The following is a 26,822-nucleotide window of genomic DNA, read 5'->3' on the forward strand; positions in this document are numbered from 1 at the left end:
TGTGTGTGTGTGTGTGTGTGTGTGTGTGTGTGTGTGTGTGTGTGTTGAAGGGTCTTACACTTTCTGGGAAATAATATCCTTGCCAATGACAGATTTTCTATCAGGGGGGGGGTTGCCGGGTAGAATAGCTGCCCACTGATGTCATGAGAATCTGAGATTGTAGACGAACTGAAGACACTGAACTGAGAGAGAGAGAACAGATCTACCTGACTTGAGTGTGTGTTGCCAACATCTTTGTGAACAGCTGTCACACAGTCTGGTTCTGATATAACTGGGGAGAAAGATATTCTCTTGAATTATTTTCAGTTTAACACGTCAGAGGCAGCAGCACGTTTTCAGTAGCATTGGTAGTAAACAGGCTAAAGCATACAGAAACACTGGTGTGGACCTTTTTAAAATGGGTTTCAGTCAATACTGTCATTGAATAGAAATAGAATGAGTGGAAAGGGAATAAAATATAAATAATGTATTACTGGAGTCGGGACAACGGAAAGCGGGCAACACTCGTTCCATACCTGTCGACTAGGACCGGGCACATGTAATGTTAACACACAAGAAACCCGTCTATACAGTGAAGAGAGAGACGAAGTAAGGTCCCATGGTGGTCACATGGTGGTCCCCTCCTCCTCTACGACTCTCCCACGCGAGTGGCACGAATAAAAACTCACTTTTGGTGTGAACAAACCATTGAAGCTACCCCGCTGTTAAACCTGTGTGTGTGTGTGTGTGTGTGTGTGTGTGTGTGTGTGTGTGTGTGTGTGTGTGTGTGTGTGTGTGTGTTTGTGTTTTAGAAAAAGCAACAGGTGGGAAACTACAAGTCATTGCTTTGATGGTGTGTAGTTCTTGCGTTTGTGTGTTCTCCACCTCTCTCTGTCTCTCTGTCTCTCTCTCTCTCTCTCTCTCTCTGTCTCTCTCTCTCTCTCTCTCTCTCTGTCTCTCTCTCTCTCTCTCTGTCTCTCTCTCTCTCTCTCTGTCTCTCTCTCTCTCTCTCTCTCTGTCTCTCTCTCTGATAATGAGCCAGAATTGGCCTCTGGGCTGAGGAGATGGAAGCAAGCTGTGGCTAACGTCTGTGTGTCTGATTTAGTTTAGGTGTGTGTGTGTGTGTGTGTGTGTGTGTGTGTGTGTGTGTGTGTGTGTGTGTGTGTGTGTGTGTGTGTGTGTGTGTGTGTGTGTGTGTGTGTGTGTGTGTGTGTGTGTGTGTGTGTGTGTTGTTTATACGCCCCCGATGGTAAAGAAAAAGTCCATCCGAAAGCACTTAAACATCATTAAAACAGATATTAGTCTTTTAGGTGGTTAGCTGGACTCCAGACCTCTAACGGCATTTTCCCTAAAACTAAGTAAAACTGTCCAGAGACTAAAACCACTAAAACCTAATACAGCTGCCATATTTGGAATAATATTTGATTGACATCAGAAGTGCTTTTTATGCGACGCCAGCATGCTCCTTAAAAGTCATTTTTGGAGCATTATTTAACCCTTGACAGCGAGCCTGGAAGATGCTGTAGCGCTGTGCGTAGCTTAACTCTAAGCATATTTATGAGCCCTCCGCATTCTGTTCTCATGGTGTCCCATGGTTCTCTTCACTCTGCTGTTCTCCAGAAATCAGTCTGAGGGTTGCTGTTTAAATTGCTTTGGTATGAGGAAACCCTGAACGCACATCCGCTCACTCATCCCCCTGTCTGTCTGTCTGTGTGTGTGTGTGTGTGTGTGTGTGTGTGTGACTCTTAACATCATCCATATGTCCAATATTGAGAACATGACTTCCTCAGAGGAAACCGTCCCTCGAGAATGCGCGTGGAGTGATTTTACATGTGCGTTTGGTTAGGCTTGCAATCAACTGGATTTTCACCGTGGAATAATTCGAGTCTCAATAAATCTCAATTCAGGACGTTTGGAGCGTTCAGAGTCTCTGGATGTGATGCTGTGACTGTCCTACAGACGAGCATTAAGGTGCACATATGTATCAATCAATACAATCTGTGTCTCCTCCTCTGTGTAGTCGCGCCAACCGAGCCGGAGCTGGTTAACCCCTGCTATGCCGGGAACCACGACTGCGACACCACGGCCCAGTGTATCCCGCTGGAGGGCCGGGACTTCCAGTGCCAGTGTGCGACTGGCTACAGAGGGGACGGACGCAACTGTTACGGTAACTGTCAGCGCTTCGTATGGGCGTACAGAGTACGGTCTCTCTCCATCACACACACACATGCAGACGGTTCAAGGCAGAGCGTCTGTGTTTCATCAACATCTATCCATCCAGAGTAGAGGGGTCATCATCTGTACTTCTACTACTCTCTTCTCTGTGTGTGGGTTTGTCTTGTTTATTGCACAACACACATAGGAATGCAGCCAAGAATCCAGGTGTGTGTTACATGTTATAGTAACACCACAGCACCAGTAATGACCCGTGTTTACAGCTTTTACACACAGAACACACACACACGTACACGTGCAGCATGCTAGCTGTGTAGACTGGGATTCCTGGTTTTCATAGAAGAACTGTCTCCCTTTGTCTCACTGCAGATGTGGACGAGTGTGCTGAGAGCTTGAGCTCATGTGGCGCTCATGCTCAGTGCGTGAACCTGCCCGGTAGCCACCGCTGCCAGTGCCAGAGTGGCTACGAGTTTGGCTTCGACGGGCGTACCTGTGTTGGTGAGTTGCAATGAAAGCCCCTTAAAGCCAAAAGTCTGTTGCGACTTTCATGGTAATCCATCCAATAGTTCTTATATTTCCGTGTGGAACGACCGACCAGCCAACAGACGGACATCTCTAAAGAACATGTAGACTAGCCGGATATTGTGATGTAAGCACAGGTGCTTTATTAATTCCCAGTGAGGCGACTGTTGAAAGTTTAACTTTAAAGTTCAGTCAGCAGGCTCACCTGTGTTTCTCAACACCTGCTAATTATTCTCCAGAACTACTGACAAGCCCTTTGTAGTGGTTTGTCTTTGAGCTGGGCTCCGACATCAACAAAGAAATCAACTGAAGCCACTAAACATGAAGGCTTGGCTTTAGAAAAACTAAACGTGCAACAACCATTTAACTCTCCCGTCTCCATCGCTGTCCGTTGCATTTGTTGGCCACAGAAGAGCTGCTTTGAAACACGCGGTGCTGCGCGCCGAGCGTTTGGAAGACTTCCACATATTTGTCCCGAGCGCAGGCACAACATGTCTTCCACGGCAGCGGTGCACAGCTGCGAAAGCGAGGAAACGTGGCGAGAGGGGAGGATGGGTGACAAATGTGAGAACACGGGGGTGGGAATGAGAGGCCTAATGTGAGAACGAGAGGGTGAGATTAGACGGCGGGGGGGGAGTGAGAGACAAATGGAGCAATGACACAATGTGTGTTTGGCTTTGGAATGTGTGGAGGAGAGAGGTCCTGAGGGTGTGTGTGTGTGTGTGTGTGTGTGTGTCCTCCTTTCACCCATCAGTGTGAACTTTTGATGAACTTCCTTCAAACCCTCCCTACCTCCCTGCTGGACAGATCCTTTACATAAGGCCTGGAACAGATCCAAACACTGATCAGATAGCACTGAACTGAATCATGTTCTAGATCTAGATCGGTGTAGAATCAGTATTTGTGGTTGTTGTATTGTTCTTCTTAGATGTGGATGAATGCAGCTCCTCTCCGTGTCACATCAGCGCCAGATGTGTCAACGCACTGGGCTCCTTCCAGTGCCAGTGCCAGCCGGGCTTCCGTGGTGATGGTTTCTACTGTTCCCAGCAGCAAGGTCAGTGAAGCCACTATAGTGACGCATGATTACGACTAATATCATCTTCCCCATGAGTTCTGACCTGTTTCTCTATTCAAACATTGTAGATATTGTATACTGTTATATATATATATCTGTTATTTCCTCTGTGATTAACTATTAAACCAACTACAAAGATGTGGGAGGAAACAACAAGAAGCTATAGTAAAATATCTATATATCTATTATTTGTCTCTACAGGACAGACGGTTCGTCCAAGGAGCCAGTGTGAGCAGCACAGACACAGCCTGCAGAGCGGGGGGGAACAGGGCGGTCGTCCGAGCCTCGGAGCCTTCGTCCCCCAGTGCGACTCTGACGGACGCTACCGGCCGCTGCAGGTGACGCATAGGGCGGCGAAGTACACGGCCCACTGAGGACTTGAGCCACGTACTGATTTGGAAACGTCTGATGATTCATTTCAGTGTCACGGCTCCACTGGACATTGTTGGTGTGTGGACGTCAGGGGGCAGGAGAGAGGAGGAACCAGGACGCCACCTGGTACACCACCCACAGACTGCGACAGACCAGGTGAGAAGCACACCTCCAGTCTATTACATCACAGAGCCATTCCCCTAGAAGCTGGAGAATTAGATTATCTTTATCCCTCCAGATGAACCCGAGCGTCCTAAAACTCACTGTGAGCACCACAGAGACGGGGTGCAGACCACCGGTCCAGAGGGACATCCTGCTGTCGGAGCCTACGTCCCTCAGTGTGATGCTAATGGACAGTACACACCCTCGCAGGTTTGTCACTAACTAAGAGTCTGAAAACACTCTTTACCACCTCCAACCAAAGGAAGGTTAACTGTATTTCACATACATTATGGTATGTGTTTGATGTTATTGCTGGTATTATTTACTGCAGTGCCACAGCTCCACTGGACATTGTTGGTGTGTGGACGGTGACGGACAAGAGAGAGGAGGAACCAGAACACCGCCCGGTACAACGCGCACAGACTGCAGCCAACCAGGTGAGGAACACACCTTCTTCTGGGTCCATTTACAAATCAATTCAATCAATTTGGTCAGATTGTTCCACAAAAGACACTCATATTATTTAACTTACTTACAAGGGGATGAAGTTAGATGACATCATTATGACATCACCAGAATTACCCATAACCAGTAAACTAAACTTGCAGTGTAGATTGGGAGGAGGGCTGAAGTATCTGAACATGGATCCACTGTGGTACAGTCCGCCCTTGAATCAGACCATCCTGGTGCATCATCGCCAGCAAGGAGGAGGAGAAAAGATCTTAACTTCCAAACCAAGCTTAGCCGTAGAAAGTGGCCGAGACACCACGTTCTACTTTTTAAATGCTCATTATTTAATGGACTAGTTGCCTTCAACCCTGTTATGTGAGTAGGATATGATGGGGTCAAAAGATGAATGAAAAATGATCACATAGCAGCAAATTCTTTAATATCATTTCTTTTTTTCTTCACAGATGAACCAGAGCGTCCTAAAACTCACTGTGAGCACCACAGAGACGGGGTGCAGACCACTGACAGAGAGGGGTATCCTGTAGCCTACGTCCCTCAGTGTGACGCTAACGGACAGTACAGATCCTTACAAGTCAGTGTTTGCAATTGGTTTAACACATGAAATATCTAATGTAACTATTTCAACACTTAAAATACGTGAATTCATTCGGTTACTGGTGTTGTCATTTCAGTGTCACGGCTCCACTGGACATTGCTGGTGTGTGGACGTTCGGGGGCAGGAGAGAGGAGGAACCAGGACTCCACCTGGTTCTCCACCCACAGACTGCAGCAGAGCTGGTGAGATCTCGGCTGGCAGCCTGTGCTGTTCGGCCCGATCAATCTAAACAGACTTACATGTGTTTGATCAGTTTATGATTTACCATGTAAAGAAATGTGATGCTGTTCTCCTCAGACGAACCGGAGCGTCCTAAAACTCACTGTGAGCACCACAGAGACGGGGTGCAGACCACCGGTCCAGAGGGACATCCTGCTGTCGGAGCCTACGTCCCTCAGTGTGACGCAGGAGGACAGTACACACCGCTGCAGGTCAGCGCCTGATGAGTGGGCAGCGAACTGTCAGACAGATGACTTTTGAATTTCGTTTGATAAAACACAATACGTATATTGTTTCAGTGTCACGGCTCCACTGGACATTGCTGGTGTGTGGACGGTAGGGGACAGGAGAGAACGGGGACCAGGACTCCAGCTGGTGCACCACCAACAGACTGTGACAAACCAGGTGAGAACGAACCCCCCCCCCCCCATTCAGCTTCCTGTGAGTGCTTCAAACTGTTTCCACCTCTGCAGTAACAGCACCAGCAGGTGTATTATGTCATGGCCTCTCCGAGGCTCTGCTGCTAAACATTGACCTGTGAACCCCCTAATTCCTCAACTCAGTGACAAGTCAAGCAGACGTTTATGTGAAGTGTGTGTCTAACCTTGTAAGTGGTGCACTGCTGAGGTCATCGGGTCACAGCCTTGGAATGCCTGGAAAAACAGGTGACATCACTGCGTGTGTGTGTGTGTGTGTGTGTGTGTGTGTGTGTGTGTGTGTGTGTGTGTGTGTGTGTGTGTGTGTGTGTGTGTGTGTGTGTGTGTGTGTGTGGTGGGAAGTTGAGCGTAAAGGAAACAGTGAGATGATGAGAAACGAGTACATTTTGTTTTTATGTTGCAGAAAGTCACTGCAACTTTGTTCTTTCTTTCTTTCATTAACTACGAGCTGAAGGGAGACGTGCCGGCTGAATGGACTTTATGACTTTAAGCCCTTTTTAACTACGAGTTGTCAGTAAGAAAATAAACACGACTCCAGTCGTTCTTTCAAGCCGGGCCTTTTAAAAGTACATTTGTTGGTCTTTACACAAACACAGCCCTGTCCACACACCCAGCATTAACCCTAAAGTAGTCATTCTAATGCACAACACTAAGAAATGTGTTCAAACATGTGTATTTGATCAGATTTGTAGTATTAATTGACGTGTATGTTTTATTTTCCACTGCATTTGTTGTTCTTAATAACATTAAATGAAGGACTGACTCACTACATATGCAAATAATACTTCTGTTAATACAAATGGTCTGTGTTAGAAATATAGGTCTAGTTTTGTTATAAACACTGCAGATGGAAAATATCTTTTTATAGCATATTAATGTTGTTAATCTATGTGTTGGACTGACAGGAGGGTTCTCCTGTTGAGCATGCTCTAAAAGAATATGCATATGATCCCTGCTGTCGTTCATCTTCATCCCTCCAGACGAACCCGAGCGTCCTAAAACTCACTGTGAGCACCACAGAGACGGGGTGCAGACCAGCGGTCCAGAGGGACATCCTGCTGTCGGAGCCTACGTCCCTCAGTGTGACGCAGGAGGACAGTACACGTCACTGCAGGTCAGCGTCTGGTGACGGATCACTAGTTTCATTCATGAATGTCATGCGACCTTTGAGTAACATGAAGAAACACAAGCATCACTTTGATATCATGTGCTCCAGTGTCACGGCTCCACTGGACAGTGTTGGTGTGTGGACGTCAGGGGACAGGAGAGAGCAGGGACCAGGACCTCGCCTGGTACAGCACCCACAGCCTGTGACAGACCAGGTGAGGGGAACGCTCTGTTCTTTGAGCTCTGAGGAACGTCATCAGGTTTTATTCACTGTTCTTTAATCTGAACTCCTCAGATGAGCCTGAGCGTCCCAGAACTTACTGTGAGCAGCACCGAGACAGCGTAGAGACCACCGGTCCAGAGGGGTCCCCTTCAAGAGGAGTGTTCGTACCTCAGTGTGACTCACATGGACAGTACACACCTCAACAGGTGAGATCTGCTTTTAATGCACAGAGACATGATGCCTTTGCTCTCTCATGAGGCTTGTTATGTGTGATCATGGTTATTGTGTATTTCAGTGCCACGGATCAACTGGACATTGTTGGTGTGTGGACGTTAGGGGACAGGAGAGAGCAGGAACCAGGACCTCGCCTGGTTCACCACCCAAAGACTGTGACAAACCAGGTGAGACTCGTTTATCTGAGCTCTCAGGATAGATCACATCATTTCTGTAGCGCTCTATCCGAGGGGGGGGGGGGGCCAACAGAACGAGAACATGGCCGTGATGAAGGCCACGTGTTCAGGATGAGTCAGGGATTGTGTGAAGGCTGAAGTCATGATGCCATCAAAGAGGAAGGAGAGACCTTCAGAGGTCATTCAGAGGTCAGCTTGCCCCGGATAGCGGATGGTCATCAGCATAGAGGCACGTCTGTGAAAGCTTGTTGACTCGGTGCATCATAGCTCGTGTGGATTGAAGTGTTGTCGCTCAGACCTGCATCTTGACTTGCTTGATACAATTTGTCTGTTACTTTTACAACTTCTTGGTAACTGCTAAATGTTTTCCAGATGAACCGGAGCGTCCGAAAACTCACTGTGAGCACCACAGAGACAGAGCTCAGACTATCGGTCAAGACAGGAATCCTATCTACGTGCCCCAATGCGATGCTGACGGACAGTACCTACCGCTGCAGGTCGGCGTCCATAACAGACCCGTTTACTGCGGTTCAGTGTTACTCTGAGTAACCTGAAGCAAACCTAAATAATCTTTCATTGTTGTGATAGTGCCACAGCCCTAGTGGACAGTGCTGGTGTGTGGACAATAGGGGACAGGAGAGAACAGGAACCAGGACACCACCTGGTACACCACCCAAAGACTGTGACAGACCAGGTGAGCTGCACCAGAAGAACCTCGGGCTCTGTTGAATATGTGCTGTTTACGGTTTAACAAGGTTAAACGTCTCGGCTCAGAGGAAGAACACCAGAGTCAGGATTCATTAAGTCCTTGCACATGTGAAAATGAGACATTTATGTCGTAAATCAAGTTCTCTGATTCTGTCACAGTCGGAGCATTGACAAGAAAGAATATCGTTTATTTGCAGGTAATTAAGGTGATGAGGAGACAGCAAGAGGTTGAAAGTTCAGTGTCGTCTGCATAGAGTCGGTAGAACCAGAGAAGCACTCACAGCAAAGAGAGGAGACAAAGGCAGCCGCCTTCATTCAACCACAACGCTGACGTACATTTGTTATTGTGTCCAGATGAACCGGAGCGTCCTAAGACTCACTGTGAGCACAGCAGAGACAGCGTTCGGACCACCAATCAAGAGGGACAGCGTTCCACTGGAGAATTCATACCTCGGTGTGATGCAGAGGGACAATATCTACCTCGACAGGTACAAGCTGTGGTTCCTCTGCAGAGCTCTTGTTTCTCTTCTTCTTCTTCTTCTTCGTGTGGATAACGTTATAACGTTGTTTTTCTCTGTTCTGTGCTTCAGTGCTCCGGTTCCACTGGATATTGCTGGTGCGTGGACAGTAGAGGACAGGAGAGAAAAGGAACCAAGACGCCACCTCATAAACCGTCTGTGGACTGTGACAAACCAGGTGAGACCCCCACACACACACACACACACACACACACACACACCCTCTCTCTCTCTCTGTGGCTCTGTGATCCTCTACCGCCCTCTTACTCACACAGAGGCCGTTCTATAAATCCCATTTATGACCGTCTGAAACATCTGGAGCGGTCACTTGGTGGTAAGATGAGCAGAGCGGAGTCACTCAGTACGACCACAGCCGTATTCTGGGTTCCTGATGTAACCCCATCATTTGTCCATTTTAGTTCTTGAATTACATTTGTATCATATTTAGAAGATTACGTGATGCCTCATTAAGCCCACATAAGTAATACAACACAGTCAGTCAGCCGGAGGACTGAAATATCATCGGTTTAGCATTTCTGTCAGAGACACGTGGACCACTGAACTCATGCGGTTAAACACTAAAGAGAAGTAAAACCAAGTGATTCATGAGGCCGGAAACACTCAACAAGACCTCAGTCTGTTTAGTTAGCCTTCTTCACTCTGAACATCTCTGATCTCTCACTACGGAGCGATTCTCTTCTCACCCTCCTTTCAGATATATGAGAGAGAGAGAGAGAGAGAGAGAGAGAGAGAGAGAGAGAGAGAGAGAGAGAGAGAGAGAGAGAGAGAGAGAGAGAGAGAGAGAGAGAGAGAGAGAGAGAGAGAGAGAGAGAGAGAGAGAGAGAGAGCAGAATAAACATTAGTGGAAGCCCAAAGTGGTTTCAGGTTTAGTTTTAAAGCTCGCCTATAAAGAGATTTGACAAGGTAAACAGTATTGACGAAAGCAAGGTGTGTGTGTGTGTGTGTGTGTGTGTGTGTGTGTGTCTCTTTAAACACAGGACCTCCCAGCACCATTAATCAAGCACTCCACACATCACTGTAACGTAAACTCCAGCAGGAAAACACCCGAACAATCGGATTAAATGATGCTATGAATTGCAACCGAATGAATGAATTGTAATTGCACAACCCTGTAGTATTATACTTGACCGGGTGTGTTTGATTCGTCCCCCTCAGTCCCCTTGGCGCCGACCCAGCACCCCGAGAGCGTGTGCGAGCGATGGAGGACCAGTTTGATCGAGCACTACGGCGGCAAACCGGAGCCGCAACAGTACGTGCCTCAGTGTGAGCCGGATGGACAGTTCAGTCCGGTCCAGTGCTACGGAGAGACCTCTTACTGCTGGTGTGTGGACCAGGACGGGCGGGAGGTCCCTGGCACCCGGTCACATGACGTCGTCAAACCTGCGTGTAAGTGTCTCTTCCCCGGCGCTGTGCCGTTTGGGGCCACCGATCATGGCTGAAACGTAATTTCCAACCCATCCGATCTTTGTCCCAGGCCTTCCCTCAGCGGCCCCGCCCACCGTGCGGCCATTGCCCCGTCCGGACGTGACCCCTCCGCCGAACGCTGACGTCACGCTGCTGTACGCTCAGGGACAGAAAATAGGAGCGTTGCCCCTTAACGGGACCCGACTAGATGGAAACCGGTCCAAAACACTGCTGACCCTACATGTAAGAGATGAACGGACACGCTTTAACATCTGGCTTCTGTTCTCATGCACATAGAGGATTGTTGTGGTTGTTTGATTATTAAGATGCGAGCCGCATCAGGTCCACATATCTCATCATGTTCCTGTGTGTGTCTCCAGGGTTCCATCGTTGTTGGCATAGCCTACGACTGCAAAGAGAACCAGGTCTATTGGACAGATTTGTCCGCCAGAACCATCAACAGGGCTTCATTGGTGGCTGGTGCCGAGCCAGAGATACTCATTAACACAAGTGAGGACACACACTGGCGCTCCTTTACTTCTGTGATGTGTGTGTGTGTGTGTGTGTGTGTGTTTGAAATGATCTCTAAACCCTCGATGTGGTCTCCCTGCTCCCGTGTAGATCTGGTCAGTCCAGAGGGTCTGGCGGTGGATGTCAAACGCAGGTTGATGTTCTGGGTCGACTCGAACCCGGACATGATCGAAACCGCCAACCTGGACGGCAGCGGGAGGAGGACGCTGTTCGGCACGGACCTGGTGAACCCTCGAGCCATCATAGTGGTCTCCTCCACCGGGTAAAGACCCAGCAACCCTTTGTGACCGTCTATCGTCTGGCAAACAAACCGGAGTGTTTTGGTCTTTGTCCACAAAGATTTCTTTAGTCCATTAGTCATTTTTTAATGACTTCTAAGCACATCTCGGGTAAACACAAGAGGTTTACTGTCGACTGTCGACCAGACTACGCTTTCGTCTGGACTCGCAAACAAACAAACAAGCACCGACACAACCCTCCTCGCGGTGGAGTGTAACACCCTGGAGCTGCTCCGCCGAGGCAGAACGAGAAACGAGCTTTGGGCGCGCTAGCACGACCGTGACAAACATGTACTAAACACGTACTAAACACATTAGCACGGTGCAGGTTGCTTCACAGGAAAAGATTCTTGTTGAGTCCCTGAACACGACTTCATCAGTACGAGACAGACGATCGCAGGAGAATCGAGAGTAACGCATGTCTGCTAACTCTGTCATGGAAGTGACTTTTAGTGCTTTCTCTGTCAGTGCTGGACAGCCACGCACACACACACACACACACACACACACACACACACACACACGCACACTCACAGGCAATGAGGACGGTCAGCTCTCCAGCAACAACATCTGCTTTTCATCATCGCAACTAATCGCATAATCAACAGGTGTGTGTGTGTGTGTGTGTGTGTGTGTGTGTGTGTGTTTACATACTTGTGTGTGTGTTCTGACAGAAAGCCAAGTCCTAAAGGTAATCACCGCTCCACACGGGAACACGTATGATTAAATGTGTGATTTCTGAGCACACGCATTATAAAAGCATGAACGAACCGTCATCAAATTCATTAACGTACAGACTCATAAACACATGGTGTGTGTGTGTGTGTGTGTGTGTGTGTGTGTGTGTGTGTGTGTGTGTGTGTGTGTGTGTGTGTGTGTGTGTGTGTGTGTGTGTGTGTGTGTGTGTGTGTGTGTGTGTGTGTGTAAGCTGATTGCTCATGTGGTGTGTATTACCTGTAGTTCCCAGCGGACGGCCCGCATGCACACCATCATCTACAGACGAAAGGCAGCCCACACACACACACACACACACACACACTCCGCCTGTTATCGTCCCGCTGAGCGCAGCTTTGAAATGTTGCAATAAAATATGACTTCATTTGGTCGCATTCATGAAAATGATGAAGCAGAAAGTTAGTTTGAAAGGGAAGAATGTGTGTACTTTGCGTTAGCCGGTGTGTGTGTGTGTGGTCCATTTTTCCTGGTGTGTACAGATGAAACCGAAAAAATGCAGTGGGAGAGAGCCGGGGTCAGAGGTCGCACGTTGCTCAGAGTAACCTGACCGTGACCTCATCAGCATCAGGCAGATGGTCCCTCGAGCCGTGCCCTTGTACCTTTACATACCCACTCGTGTGTGTGTGTGTGTGTGTGTGTGTGTGTGTGTGTGTGTGTGTGTGTGTGTGTGTGTGTGTGTGTGTGTGTGTGTGTGTGTGTGTGTGTGTGTGTGTGTGTGTGTGTGTGTGTGTCTCGTTATATTAGCCAGATTGCAGCGATGAGTTCCAAAAAGACGCACAGCTGCAAAAACGTGACGCTTTGAAGTGATCTCTATAATGCCTCCGTCCGCTCCGTCTTCCTAGAACCCTGTACTGGACCGATTGGAACCGAGAGGCTCCGAAGATCGAGAGCGCGTCAGTGGACGGACAGAACCGCAGGGTGGTGGTGTCTGACGGCATCGGTTTGCCAAACGCCCTCACGTACGACTTGACTTCTGGACAGGTCTGCTGGGCCGACGCAGGTAAACGCCACCATCGATGACCCTGAGATCATTTCCACCCAAAACCATCCTGCACAGCTGCACCTCAAACACGTGTTTTCCTGTTCTCCAGGTACAAAGCGCTTAGAGTGTGTGTCCCCGGACGGTTCGGGCCGAAGAGTGGTCCACCCGAGCCTCAACTACCCGTTCAGCATGGTCTACTACAAGAACCACTTCTACTACACTGACTGGAGGAGGTAGCCACCTTCCTCCACCTTCCTGCACCTCCATGTTGTCTTTAATTCAGTCAGCTGATCGCTGCGACGCCCGCTGCCTTCCCCCCGTCCTCAGTGTCCCTCTCTGTCTCCCCCAGGGACGGAGTGATCGCGGTGAACAAAGACAGCAGCCAGATCACCGACGAGTACCTGCCCGACCAGCGCTCTCACCTGTATGGCATCGCAATAGCAACCACCCACTGTCTATCAGGTACACACACACACACACACTATCACTCTCTGTCACCCGCACTCTGTTCACACTCGGCTCACGTGTGTAATTAAAGCTGTGTAACAACAACGAAACGCCCCCTCTCTCTCTCTCACTCACACACACACACACACACACCCTGACTTCAAGGTGTACCAGCTCGTGCGCGGTGATGTCATCACATCAGTCAACCCCCACCAGATGTCACCTTAACCCCCCCGAAGGCTGCGTCCACACCGGGACAGGAAACCATAGTTAACCCTCCGCAGGGTCTTATGGAAACGCAGCATCAATAAACTTCTGACACAAAATCAGCACGTTGGTGTCTAAAGAAGGATGTGTTCAGGGACCACATTGAGTGTAGGTCACCTGCCAACACCATATACTCAACACCATATTACCACGATACTGCGTGAATAGCTACATGCGTGAATAGTTTGCACATGAAGTCAATAACTTTGTTGTCGGATGAAACCCACGTTCGTGTTTCATCACCAGTCATCACCATCACACAGCTGCCCCCCCCCCGTGTGTGAAACAGACAGGAGAACAATGATTACACAGCTGCCCGAGACTCTCTACCTGTATTTTGCACTTTTGCGTCACGTTTGATGTGTTGGACGTCCGCAGATGGCCCCGAGTCTTCCCAAAGCTTCGTATTAAAACCCCTTTAAAGTACAAAGCAGCCCCTCTAAACACAGGACGATCCCTAAAGTAGCACCTTGGCAGATGTCGTCAAGAGAGTGTAACAAAAAAAACCTGCTCACGGCAGAACAGAGAGCACGCGGTGCGGTCAGAGCGACGGCGAGTGTTTCTTCAGAATGTCACGTCGCACAATCCGGAGCCTCGCGCTAAGTAACAGCTTCAAAGGCGTCGGCGTGCGGTGTGATGACGGCTCTAAAGCGCTCTTGTTAAGGGGTTTGGGAGCCGGCCGTGAGAGGCTTAAAGGCTGTTATTGTTGAACACACACACACACGCTCTTTACGGGGAGAATCCCCAGTCGCCACAAGTTGTTAAGTGCAGGGCTTTGTTCGGGACGGACGGTCTGTTTGTTCTGTCATTAAGCTGAAGCACTTAAGCTCCCATCCTGTCACATGTTGGATTCACACAGGAAGAGAAATTCAGACCTGGAGCTCTAAACAAAAAGAAAGTTTGTTCTTCCCGTAGAGATGGAAGTCAAAGTTATATTTTGTCCTCTAAATGTCTTGACTTTGTGTGTCTCAGGGAGCCACTGACGACAGAGCGCCAGCTGCAGGGTCCTTTTGGTGCTAAAGTTCTGAGGCGACCACCATAAAAACAAAAGGTGCCTTCTCCTCAGAAATAAAAGGACACTCAGCGGGGCGCAAGATGGCTTCCTGTGGCCAGATCGACCAAATTTACAACCCCTCCACTCACCCTGACCCCAATTATCTCACCTTAAAGATATAACCCCCAAATAAATGTTTTGTAAATTTGTTTTATACCTCATTTTTTTTTTTCTACTGTATTTTTGTACGCAAGTTTTGTTGTTTGTTTTTCTATCGATTTAAAGCTACAGAACAATGTATGAGTGAAGGTTTCCTGCCAAAGAAGAATGACACTGAGCAGCTGTTCAACTGTTGAGAAACAGCTGCTCAGCTGCTTCTACATTCACTCTCATTGTATGTTTGTGCATTCAGAGCATTACACACAACGTGTAACTGGCTTTCTTAGTGGTAGCGATCTTGTCATGTAACTCTTGGCAAAAAAAGTGAATTCCATAAAAATATTCTGGGTGTGAAATCATTGCAGCTGTTGAGTGACTGAACCAGTTCAATCTGACTCCAGGTCAGATCGTGTTTTATACTAATCTGTTTCTCACACGTGATGAAAGGACATTTTCTTTTCTTTTGCCAAATATTTTTTACTTCTACTTCTCAAATCTTTATCTTTTTATAAGATGTGATATTTATAACAATAAAAATGTGATTTGGTACTTTTGTTCTTTGGTAGATTGTTGTGTTCTGATGCTTCACAGGAACAAGAAGCACAGGAGACGAGCTCTGCACAGCTGCATTTATAGATTCACCCGCACAGCGTCAAATGTAAACCATTTCAAAATAACCTCTTCTTCCAGCTGTTTTCTCTGGAAACAAAAAGATACAAATATAACTTGTCAGTTTGAATGTTTCAGAAGCTTCTCTGTGCTTTCTGTTGAGGGAGAGGTTGTGGCAGTGAGACCACACATTAGCCTAAACGAGTACTGAAATACCAATTCATCAAAAAACGTTTGCATTTGCTCCAAAACTCCCCAAAATCTCATCAAGTCTGATCTCACGTAGAACAAATACAAACTCATGTATGTCCAACAAAGACAGGCTCCCCCCCCCCCCCGCAAAAAAAATCAAATGAATGAGTCCCTCCTGGCGTCCCTCGTCATCCTCGCTCTCATCTGCCGACCTTGCCCAGCCTGTGGTCTGTCTTGGGGTCCGCTATGATGGCCTGGACGGCCACGATGGCCTCGTTGATCCTGGTCTGGAGCTCCCTCAGCTCCTCGATGTGCAGCAGGCGCAGGATCTGGGCCGCTTCGTTCAGAGTGGCGTCTAGAGGGGAACATTTATTTCACTTTTAACTTCTAGCGGGTCCATCAGTGCACTCCATGCATGCTTTTGCTCTTCCTGCACTCACCTCCAGTGTCGAAGCCCAAGACGTGCTTGTCTAAAGCTACCGGGATACCCTGGGCAACACGGCAACACAAAACAACGTTACACACATAGTTCAGGGTTTTCTTGTAACATAGAAAAAAACTCCCGGACATCATTCTAGATGCAGAATGTTACAACACCTCTTTATTCTGGCTGGCTTTAGCGATGGCTTCTGGAGAAAGTCTCTCCTGGATCAGAATACGGATGGCCTGGCGGGAGCACATGGAAACACACACTCACTGGTTAGTGTGAGAAATCCCTATAAGGATGTAAAGTCCTTCAAAAGCAAACGGAAACTATTACAGACACACCTTGAGCATGACCAGGTAGTCGTCGTGCCGTTGGATCTTTAGGATGTTGGCCAGAGCCGTCACTCCTGCTTTGAAATCTGGACAATTACCTAAAAAAATAAACAAAACCAAAACATCTTTCACCTTGAAAACAAATAGATGAAGAAATTAAAGATGTGCGAAAGGAACAGGCCGAGGAGTGTTTTTCCTGCTCACCGTCGAGGTTGAGGAGAGGGTCCACCGCTTTGTCGCTGTTGCTGGAGGCGGCCAGCGGCTCGCAGTTCTTATACTTATCTACTGAGGATGAACACAATGCAAACATTGTATAGACAACATGTTAGTGTGTCATGTGAGGATAACACAGGGATATAAAGAGAGTTTTTAACATGCTTTGCAACACCAGATAATTAGAGAACATATTCCTTTGACAATGTCTCCATCTATTGGTCATCAGCGGTATTACAGCGTAGTAGCAGGCAACAGTCCCTGCACATGTCCACCTACTGCTGCTGCTTACCGTTGTCCCCGTATTCATATCTTACAGCCAGGCCCAGTAACCAGTCCACAGCCTCCTGCTTCTCCTGAAGTCCAAACGGACAGTTCAGATCCTGCAGGTACTGCACACAAGAAAAGCACACTTATGTCATGCATGTGAGGAACAACGATGAATATCCTCTTCATAATAGGGTTCATGTTCAGGCTTTAAGGCTGTAAGAAAGACGTGGTGTCACCTTCTGGTAGGCTTCGGGCCAGTCTGAGCTCGGGATGTTCCTCAGGTTTCCTCGGTCCTCGATCTTGTAGTGTCGGATCTTCTGGTCCTCGAGCCACACCACGCAGTTCCTATACTGTGTCTCATCTGATGCAGAGGACACACCAATGAACACTCTTTAACAATAACGCCGAATAAAAGTGTGGCGTATAAGAAGCTCGTACACATACAAGTTTCTCAGCCAAAGAGTAGCATTAAACTGCTGCTTTGTTCGTAAGAGTTTGGCGTGTCGTCGTCTCCAGTGACAGGACTCCGGCTCCACGTTTAACACACGTTGCACCATGTTTATGAGTTTAGTTTCGTCTTACCTGTGCAGTCGAATCCACCGGGGTTGTGATAATCTAGCGCCGTCAATTTCCTACGAAACATTTCAACGTGTGTTTAGTGTGTAAACAGCTGCTTTCGCTAGCTAACAGTTGGCTATCTTGGCTGTTTTGTGTTAGCTGTCCGTGTGTGGCACTACGCATGCGCCGCCGGACATCCTTCAACTTCCGGTTTTAACTATCGAAATAAAGTTCTCCTTAATGACCAATAGAGCTGCATATAAATAATATTTTCTAAAAGGCATTTCCAGACACACTTTTGATACCTATTGGTGTTTTTGTTCGGGCTTCAAGTACTCAAAAACAGATTTCATTTTTCATACTTTCTTAGATGTAACGTTCCTGCAGTTTTAGGTGAAATTTAATTTCAGTTTTGTAAATCGACCATAATTGAAAGCAGTTTAGATCCCAAAGTTGTTTTTGCAAACTTAGACATTTTAAACATCACTGACATGTCACCAGAAGAAAAGTTGGTAGACCACCTTAATTTAATAAAACAGTTTTTCACAATAAAAGTGCAGTTTAATGCACCGAATCACAAGAAAGACTAAATTCCTAGTACAATCTCACAGTATGTTACAAAGAAAGGGGCAGAAACTTTGGAAAAAATTACAGCTTTATTACACGTCACATTTTATAAAATGAGGCAAAAAAAACCATCCAAGATGATGCAATTGAAAAAAAAAATAGACAAAAAAACAAACTAAGGTTATTGTGTGTCGGTTTACGTGTCGGTGTTTGTGTTCAGAAGGGCCTCATGCGCGTGTTAAGGGGCGGGGCTCTGTTGGGCGGTGTGATAGCTATGTCCAGATAGTCTCCGATCTGGAAGCGCTGAGACTGCAACGTCATGGAGTCATCTGCGCCCTTCCTGCCGGATACAGTGTTGCCGATATCTTTCAACCTGTAAAGGGGGAGGGGGGCAGAAAGGTGTGTCAATATACAATGCAAATTCACCTCAACATTAAGCAAGAGGCCTGCTCCATCAGTCCAACCAGTACTGTTGTAGTGTGACGCTAACCTGTACACTTTTCCTCTGGGGTCAGGGAAGACGATGGCAAAGCTGAAGTGGGTCCCCTTTTTTCTGGCCTCAGGATACACTTCCTTCACCAGGCTGGTCAGCTCCTTCAGAGTAGCATCCATCCTGAACAAAAACCCACAGATTAGTACCTGAACAAGGAGCTTCCCCCCCATTTTATTAACTCATCTTAAAACTCTGTATTGGCACATACTACTACAACAACAACAAAGAAAACAAAGCAAACTGTTTGCGCTCTCACCATGTGTATATCTGCAGTTCGCTGGAGGGAACGTTTCCACGGGCAAACTCGTCTGCTCTGTGGTGTCGGCCACTGTTGGTGGTGAAAACACGCAGCAGAAGGGGGCAGGTCTGCAGCAAAAACAAGCATCAATATGAATCATGGAATAGTTCAGTTCCTTCAAATAATTACATTTGGTGGCACTACAACGATCAACATGAATCCTTGGACATGAACCAGTTACACACAAACAGGGATCCCATCTGGGTGTTTTGAGAGTTTTATTTTGAAAGGTACAGTAGTGGCGTTACTAAAGTGTGCTGCCCCGTAGTGGTCACACCGAGTAACAACAGCACACGACATTTTGAGTGCCAATATCCAGTTATGTTAAATATTAACTCAATTAGTGTTGTAATTAGTCAATTGTCATGATAGTAACCTTCTAATGTAAGTAGTACCTGAATGCATATACATGGTGCACTAAAGACAGCTAATGAGCTAGCTCAGTCCACCCAAATGAACGGAGGAGGAACAAATATTCACACACTTGTGGAAAGTGACCACCGTCATCTCAAACCCCACCAGTATCTCGTGACAGCAACCAATATACCACTTTAATTATTGACCCCCCGGACAACTGAGCTGAGGTAAGCTACAAATAAAGCATGAATGTGTTGCTTGGCATTGGAAACCTAAAACGTATTTGTATTTTATTTTATATTTGATACATGCAGAACACGCTAGTTTCGTTGAAGACTCCACCTGAAAGTTGCATTTAGCAAGTTTTGAGTGTCTACCCAGAAACTTACATTTTGTTTTTCAGTTCACGCGGGATATGTTAAGTAAATGTTTAGTAACCTCTCAAGCTAAGCAATTTAATAACTAAACCATAAAATGTATTTTTCCGTAACGTTAGGTTGACGAGGACTACGTGCTAAACTAGCACCATAGGCTAGCACTAGCAAGCTATCACGGTATAGACGCCAAAATTAAATCTTGTTTTTTATTTTACCTGTGATGACGAGTGCATACTATATCATGAAGTAAAACTGAAATACTCAGGTACTTATGTTCTAATGTTTGGAGTTTATCCTAAATACGTAAGTCAATCAGTCTCCAAGCTGTTAGCGTAGCATTCAGAGCTAACTTAGGTTAGCTTAGAGCCCATAAGGTAAACAAGCTAACGTAAAAACCGGGCTTCGGTCTACCTTCTCTCGGTCAATGGGCTTCTCTGGCTCCTTCTTGATTTCTTCCTGTGTAATCCGTGATTCAAGGGCCATTATTATTTTTCACAGATATACTAATGCACGTAGGTATCGGCGCTAGCTTCTACCACCTTGCTTGGGTATTTTCACGTAGCTGCAGAAACGAATGAGACTGAAGCCGTTTCCGTTTCCGGTCTATTTTGGCGAACTTCAACCAGCGACAACTCTATCGCCCCTACTGACTCGGAGTGTCTGCACCACCTTGCGCATGGCAACATTAAAAAGTTAAATCAAGTATGTATCGTTGTTTGCATGTTTCCTGTCCATTGTAATCTAATATATATATAAATGTATAGTATCACTGTCATTCATCACATATCTGCAAAGTGAAGAACAGAATCATCACCATGGAGCTGTTTAATGTTACTGAAGGGAAAAACAAAAATCTGGAAGTCACATAAATCATCAGGACGCCTTTCATACTGGCTGGTCCAGGATCAGTCCGCCAAGTCCACCTACGGAACTCACAGTCACATGCTGCTCTCCCCCTCATTCATTATGTGTGTGTGGCTTTCTGGGTAACTTATATGTGAATGTTGTACAGTATGTGTGTGTGTGTGTGTGTGTGTGCACACTGGCCTCCTCTGTTCTCCTGCTGGCTGATCAGGAGCTACTCTAACAATCAGCTCTGTTTTACCTCTCTCCCTTTCTCCCTACTCATTCACTTTGTGTGACCCCCACCACCACCACCACCACCACCACCACCACCACCTCCCATCAGAATGGATGGCATGGACCAGCTTGAAACAATCCTCCCGCCTTTCTCCCTCTGTCCTCACTGAGACATCAGACAGTGGCTCTTTGAGTCCGGTCCTGACACTGATATCCATTCATCGATATGCATCAGGAGTAAGGTTCGCTGTTACTCCCATAATGACTCCAATAGAATCACAGACGCCCTCTCTGTCTCGACCCAGTACGTTTACCTTCCCCTCGAGGTCCTCATTTTGCAGAGGAGACTCTAACTACAGTGTTTACAACCCGAGCTTCATTATTGACTTGTTCAGCATATATATCTACTGCTACACCTATGTCTACAAAGCTCTCCTAACATTGTAGCTCAAGCTGAATGTGTATGTTACAGCGTCCTCAAACATTTTTACTTCAGTTTTGCGAGCATCCCCAGTGTAAACTGAGGAAGTTGGTTTTGCTCCCACACTTCAACAAACAGTGGGGAGCGCTCCTCGGTCACAGTCATTAGCAGCACACAGAGCCGCACTGTGCCGCTGAAAAGTCACTACCTGTGTCCTGTTACAGTCACAACGGGGATCTCACACACACACACACACACACACACACACCTTTTTCACTACAATGCAACTTTGTTCTTGGTGACCATTTACTTTTCACCAATTTAACTTGCGTAACATTCGTAGGATATCTTGAACTCTGCTGCTTTGACTTTGCCTTTTTTCAGGATTTCTAATATTCTTTCAATGTGCTGAATATTTGGTAATAGTGGTTTATCATCAGTGACATTGGAGAGAAATCTTTGCAGTTCTTTCTCTTTGCTACATTTCTTTCTAAATATCTTTTGTAAGATGTTGCAACAGGTTTGCCACTGTGAGGTATTATTTTGAAAGTGCCCACAGGAAGTCACCTCATATTGTTCTGGATGTCTTGACATTGGAGGCTCATCTTTTTACTGCATGCTGAAAGGAAGGAGGAGCTGCAGGTTTGTGTTTGGCTCAGTACATCAGACCCAGATAACATTCATCATTTTCATGATGCCAGCGGTGGTGTGACAGTGAGCTGTTTGTTTGTTTCCGTGCAGGAAAGGAACATGTGGAATATTTTCCTGCAAACAACCTGACTGTGCAGAAACAAGGTGAGAAAAGTACTTTATATTTTCTTTTGAAAATCTGCCTGAAGACATTTTAGAAAATAAAAGCTTTTCTCTCTCTGTCATGAATAATCAATAAGTCAATCAATGGCTCAGTGAGGACTGTAGTAGTGTGGGGTTGTACAGTGTGCTCAGTGTGTCTTTAGATGAGTGGGCTCCGTTCAGTACAGTCCACAGTGGGCAGAGAGGATCATCATCATCAGTTCACATGAATTCTGGCGCTGGGCCTTCGCTCTTCCTCCTCTCACTTTCATTCCTTTTCATCCTCTTCTTGTATCAAACTCCTCTTTTGTTTCATCGCCCCTCTCTGCTTTCATCTGGTGCCACGGCCCCCCCTCTGAATCTCCCTCTGTGCTGCTGTCAGGAACCGGCCAAACCTGGTCCAGAAATCCGCTCTTCTACCGGCAGCATCGTGTCATTGTGCTGTCCTTCTCATGTTTGTGACTGTTCCCTCAGGATGTCTTGGCCTGCTCTGTACGCTCAGCTGGTCGGGGCAAATCGTCACTCCACCAGCCTGGGTAAAGTCTGGCTCTCGGTGCTGTTTATTTTCCGGGTCATGGTGCTGGTTGTGGCTGCTGAGAGCGTCTGGGGCGACGAGCAGTCTGACTTCACCTGTAACACACTACAGGTGGGGTTATTTAGATGTGAATACAACATCTATAAAGCAACCGTACGGTTATATTTTCAGTGTTAATACAGTCTGCCTCTGTTTCTCAGCCTGGCTGTGAAAACGTCTGCTACGATCAGTTCTTCCCCGTCTCCCACATCCGTCTGTGGTGTCTTCAGCTTGTCTTTGTCTCCACGCCAACGCTCCTGGTTGCAATGTATGTGGCCTATCGGAACCACAGTGACAAGAAGAGGCTCCTCCAGGTGTGTGTACACTTTCAATTGTCTGCTGCCCCGGCGGGAGACAAAGCCTGTTTATCCCATGTCTCGTCATGTCCTGTCATCTCTTTTTTAGTTGTGATTTGTCTTGTTTTATCTCATCATGTCATGCTTTATCTCGTCATGTCTTGTTTTATCTCGTCATGTCATGCTTTATCTCGTCATGTCTTGCTTTATCTCATCATGTCATGCTTTATCTCATGATGTCATGCTTTATCTCGTCATGTCATGCTTTATCTCGTCATGTCATGCTTTATCTGGTCATGTCATGCTTTATCTCGTCATGTCATGCTTTATCTCGTCATGTCATGCTTTATCTCGTCATGTCATGCTTTATCTCGTCATGTCATGCTTTATCTGGTCATGTCATGCTTTATCTCGTCATGTCATGCTTTATCTCGTCATGTCATGCTTTATCTCGTCATGTCATGCTTTATCTCGTCATGTCATGCTTTATCTCGTCATGTCATGCTTTATCTCGTCATGTCATGCTTTATCTCGTCATGTCATGTTTTATCTCGTCATGTCATGCTTTATCTCGTCATGTCATGCTTTATCTCGTCATGTCATGCTTTATCTCGTCATGTCATGCTTTATCTCGTCATGTCATGCTTTATCTCGTCATGTCATGCTTTATCTCGTCATGTCATGCTTTATCTCGTCATGTCATGTTTTATCTCATCATGTCATGCTTTATCTCGTCATGTCATGCTTTATCTCGTCATGTCATGCTTTATCTCGTCATGTCATGCTTTATCTCGTCATGTCTTGCTTTATCTCGTCATGTCATGCTTTATCTCGTCATGTCATGCTTTATCTCGTCATGTCATGCTTTATCTCGTCATGTCATGCTTTATCTCGTCATGTCATGCTTTATCTCATCATGTCTTGCTTTATCTCGTCATGTCATGCTTTATCTCGTCATGTCATGCTTTATCTCGTCATGTCATGCTTTATCTCGTCATGTCATGCTTTATCTCGTCATGTCATGCTTTATCTCGTCATGTCATGCTTTATCTCGTCATGTCATGTTTTATCTCATCATGTCATGCTTTATCTCATCATGTCATGTTTTATCTCGTCATGTCATGCTTTATCTCGTCATGTCATGCTTTATCTCGTCATGTCATGTTTTATCTCATCATGTCATGCTTTATCTCATCATGTCATGTTTTATCTCATCATGTCATGTTTTATCTCGTCATGTCATGCTTTATCTCATCATGTCATGTTTTATCTTGTCATGTCATGCTTTATCTCGTCATGTCTTGCTTTATCTCGTCATGTCTTGCTTTATCTCATCATGTCATGTTTTATCTTGTCATGTCATGCTTAATCTTGTCATGTTATAACATATTCGATGTTGTACCCTGTCTAGTTTTATGTTTTCATCTCATGTGGTTTGACAGGGTTCTGGTAGAGCTGGTTTCCTCAGCAGCAAAGGCCAGGAGGAAGATCTGGAGACTCTCAAGAGAAGGAGACTCCCGATAGCTGGTGCCCTCTGGTGGACGTACGCCTGCAGCCTGGTGTTCAGGTTGCTGTTTGAAGGAGGCTTCATGTACGACTCTGGTTGTTTGCGTGTCTGCCATATTGCTGGTTTGGTATAATCCTGCCAGGTTGCCTATCTATGTGTCTTTGTCTCTCCAGGTATGCCCTCTATGTGGTATACGATGGTTTCCAGATGCCACGGCTGGTGCAGTGTGACCAGTGGCCGTGTCCTAACCTGGTGGACTGCTTCATCTCTCGTCCCACCGAGAAAACCATCTTCACTGTCTTCATGGCCACTGCCTCCTCCATCTGCATGGTCCTGAACATGGCTGAGCTTGCATATCTTGTAGCCAAGGCTGTCACTAGGTAGAGGCATTAATCAGTCAGACAGTCAGGTGATTAATTCAAATTTGAAGTCCTTCATCCTTCATCTGGGTTATCAAAGCGCAGAAGGTCCTCAAGTCCACAACTTCTTGTTTTTCAGGAGTCTCTGGAGTCAGAAGGAGAGGAAAACATGCAGAAAGTCCAGCCGAGAGAGGACGCAGAATAAGACAAACCACAAGTCACTTGTCTCAACCTGAGGAAGCAGGAACAAGAGGGACGAGACATGCAGTTAAAGGACTTAAAAACCAGAATATTTACAATGCAAATATTATACATGTGTAAACACCTTCTGTGATACCTTTTAATGTTTTAAATGTAACATTCAAGAGGTGGAGAGGATGCAACAACTCAAAACTGTATTTTGACATAATACTCTCTGAGATTGTACATTAATACTTAATTGTCAATACTACAATTCATTGAATATAAATACACTCACCTAATTTCCTAATAACAACAACAATAATAATCATTATTATTATTATTGTCATACCATTTAATTTAATCAAACCATGTGATTAATCAAGTCATAGAAAAAGTTAAACTGTTTTGACAAAAGGAAAGAAATGGAGATAACAGTACAACACACCAACAACACATACATCAAGTGTTGACCTCTGCTGGTTAACAGCAGTGACTGCTCCACCTGCTCCACCTGTGACTGCTGTGACTGCTCTACCTGTGACTGCTCCACCTGTGACTGCTCCACCTGTGACTGCTCCACCTGTGACTGCTGTGACTGCTCTACCTGTGACTGCTCCACCTGTGACTGCTCCACCTGTGACTGCTCTACCTGTGACTGCTCCACCTGTGACTGCTCTACCTGTGACTGCTCTACCTGTGACTGCTCCACCTGTGACTGCTCCACCTGTGACTGCTCTACCTGTGACTGCTCCACCTGTGACTGCTCTACCTGTGACTGCTGTGACTGCTCCACCTGTGACTGCTCTACCTGTGACTGCTCCACCTGTGACTGCTGTGACTGCTCCACCTGTGACTGCTCCACCTGTGACTGCTCCACCTGTGACTGCTGTGACTGCTCTACCTGTGACTGCTGTGACTGCTCTACCTGTGACTGCTGTGACTGCTCCACCTGTGACTGCTCCACCTGTGACTGCTCTACCTGTGACTGCTCTACCTGTGACTGCTCCACCTGTGACTGCTCTACCTGTGACTGCTGTGACTGCTCCACCTGTGACTGCTGTGACTGCTCCACCTGTGACTGCTCTACCTGTGACTGCTGTGACTGCTCTACCTGTGACTGCTCCACCTGTGACTGCTCTACCTGTGACTGCTGTGACTGCTCCACCTGTGACTGCTGTGACTGCTCCACCTGTGACTGCTCTACCTGTGACTGCTGTGACTGCTCCACCTGTGACTGCTCTACCTGTGACTGCTGTGACTGCTCCACCTGTGACTGCTCTACCTGTGACTGCTGTGACTGCTCCACCTGTGACTGCTGTGACTGCTCTACCTGTGACTGCTCTACCTGTGACTGCTCCACCTGTGACTGCTCTACCTGTGACTGCTCCACCTGTGACTGCTCCACCTGTGACTGCTCCACCTGTGACTGCTCCACGGTCCTCCCTCCCCTCCTCTGAGGGACGGTCACTGACACAAAGTAAACAGATGTTTGGTGAAGTTACGGTGAAATAGTTTGTAGTCTTCTACCAACAAACCTTGATAGCCTACTTTAGCAGAAGTACAATTATGAAAGACATGCTAACTTTAATGCTATTCTAAGCTTTTTGTCATTTGTATTTCATTTAGTGGCAGTTTTTAAAAAACATTTTTTGTTTATTTTTCCTCATTTTTACAATTATTGCATATAAACATCAGATATTGGTCTACAGCTAAATATGAAGTGTTTCTAATACCAAACTTCTACTGCTGCCTCCCACTATAGAAGAAATGATAATCATACTTTAAATAAAAACTATTCTGATAAATCCTTTTTTCTTTACGTGTTTTATAGATAGCAGTAGTAGTCGGCTAGTAGTAATAGTAGTAGTAGAGTTTGAAATATTATTAAATTTGGCTTAACAGTGAAGTGGTGGAGTCGCGTGTGCCTCCTGCCACTACCTCCACACACACACGCGCTCGCGCGCATACAAGCACGTACTCCCCCCCCCCCCCCCCCGTGCGCCCCAGGCACGGGGATACCAATGTGTGACAGTGGCGGATGGCCTTGGCCACGCGGGACGCAGCCGCTGCGCTTCGCCTTCGCGAGACAGGTTCCACACGCGCCCTTTTTTTGAGACTAGACTGGC

General features: G+C 46.6%; 4 protein-coding genes across 5 annotated transcripts in view; 2 read left to right on the forward strand and 2 right to left on the reverse strand.

The window, feature by feature from the left end:
• nid2a (nidogen 2a (osteonidogen)) overlaps positions 1-15,276 on the forward strand; it is a gene marked incomplete at its 5' end in the record, with an annotated part of 31,608 nt that extends 16,332 nt beyond the window's left edge. The window contains 27 exons of the mRNA XM_079185658.1: positions 2,000-2,146; positions 2,524-2,652; positions 3,605-3,730; positions 3,953-4,089; positions 4,174-4,279; positions 4,362-4,495; positions 4,617-4,722; positions 5,200-5,327; positions 5,428-5,533; positions 5,649-5,782; positions 5,870-5,975; positions 6,988-7,121; positions 7,224-7,329; positions 7,410-7,543; positions 7,633-7,738; positions 8,120-8,244; positions 8,336-8,441; positions 8,810-8,943; positions 9,046-9,151; positions 10,150-10,380; positions 10,469-10,641; positions 10,779-10,908; positions 11,020-11,191; positions 12,785-12,942; positions 13,034-13,157; positions 13,274-13,386; positions 14,611-15,276. Of these exons, the coding sequence (XP_079041784.1) occupies positions 2,000-2,146; positions 2,524-2,652; positions 3,605-3,730; positions 3,953-4,089; positions 4,174-4,279; positions 4,362-4,495; positions 4,617-4,722; positions 5,200-5,327; positions 5,428-5,533; positions 5,649-5,782; positions 5,870-5,975; positions 6,988-7,121; positions 7,224-7,329; positions 7,410-7,543; positions 7,633-7,738; positions 8,120-8,244; positions 8,336-8,441; positions 8,810-8,943; positions 9,046-9,151; positions 10,150-10,380; positions 10,469-10,641; positions 10,779-10,908; positions 11,020-11,191; positions 12,785-12,942; positions 13,034-13,157; positions 13,274-13,386; positions 14,611-14,621 (3,422 nt within the window). The 3' untranslated portion in view covers positions 14,622-15,276. The remainder of the gene's footprint in view (positions 1-1,999; positions 2,147-2,523; positions 2,653-3,604; positions 3,731-3,952; positions 4,090-4,173; positions 4,280-4,361; positions 4,496-4,616; positions 4,723-5,199; positions 5,328-5,427; positions 5,534-5,648; positions 5,783-5,869; positions 5,976-6,987; positions 7,122-7,223; positions 7,330-7,409; positions 7,544-7,632; positions 7,739-8,119; positions 8,245-8,335; positions 8,442-8,809; positions 8,944-9,045; positions 9,152-10,149; positions 10,381-10,468; positions 10,642-10,778; positions 10,909-11,019; positions 11,192-12,784; positions 12,943-13,033; positions 13,158-13,273; positions 13,387-14,610) is intronic.
• Positions 15,277-15,406: 130 nt separating this feature from the next.
• Positions 15,407-17,560, reverse strand: rtraf (RNA transcription, translation and transport factor). Of its 2 annotated transcripts, none has more exons than XM_079185490.1 (8): positions 17,417-17,560; positions 17,071-17,195; positions 16,857-16,956; positions 16,556-16,633; positions 16,361-16,449; positions 16,190-16,258; positions 16,033-16,081; positions 15,407-15,947 (listed from the first exon to the last, which is right to left on the reverse strand). In XM_079185490.1, the coding sequence occupies exons 1-8, from the start codon at positions 17,475-17,477 to the stop codon at positions 15,793-15,795; spliced, it is 726 nt and encodes a 241-aa protein (XP_079041616.1). In that variant the 5' UTR covers positions 17,478-17,560; the 3' UTR covers positions 15,407-15,792. The 2 variants fall into 2 exon arrangements, with proteins under 2 accessions (XP_079041616.1, XP_079041615.1); XM_079185489.1 differs by having other exon boundaries at positions 16,556-16,636.
• A 475-nt stretch (positions 17,561-18,035) lies between these two features.
• sap18 (Sin3A-associated protein) lies at positions 18,036-20,044 on the reverse strand. Its single transcript, XM_079186032.1, has 4 exons — positions 19,896-20,044; positions 18,709-18,818; positions 18,450-18,572; positions 18,036-18,332 (listed from the first exon to the last, which is right to left on the reverse strand). Exons 1-4 carry the CDS (start codon positions 19,965-19,967, stop codon positions 18,176-18,178), a joined length of 462 nt encoding a protein of 153 aa, XP_079042158.1. The 5' UTR covers positions 19,968-20,044; the 3' UTR covers positions 18,036-18,175.
• Positions 20,045-22,252: 2,208 nt separating this feature from the next.
• On the forward strand, positions 22,253-24,749 carry LOC306715532 (gap junction beta-2 protein-like; the record flags this gene model as incomplete). Its single annotated transcript, XM_079185931.1, has 5 exons — positions 22,253-22,423; positions 22,513-22,665; positions 24,090-24,238; positions 24,328-24,534; positions 24,653-24,749. 5 exons carry the CDS (start codon positions 22,253-22,255, stop codon positions 24,747-24,749), a joined length of 777 nt encoding a protein of 258 aa, XP_079042057.1.
• Between the last annotated feature and the right edge of the window lie 2,073 nt (positions 24,750-26,822).

The sequence above is a fragment of the Pholis gunnellus genome (genome assembly GCF_910591455.1).
Source record: "Pholis gunnellus genome assembly, chromosome: 24".
Classification (NCBI taxonomy): Eukaryota; Metazoa; Chordata; class Actinopteri; order Perciformes; family Pholidae; genus Pholis; species Pholis gunnellus.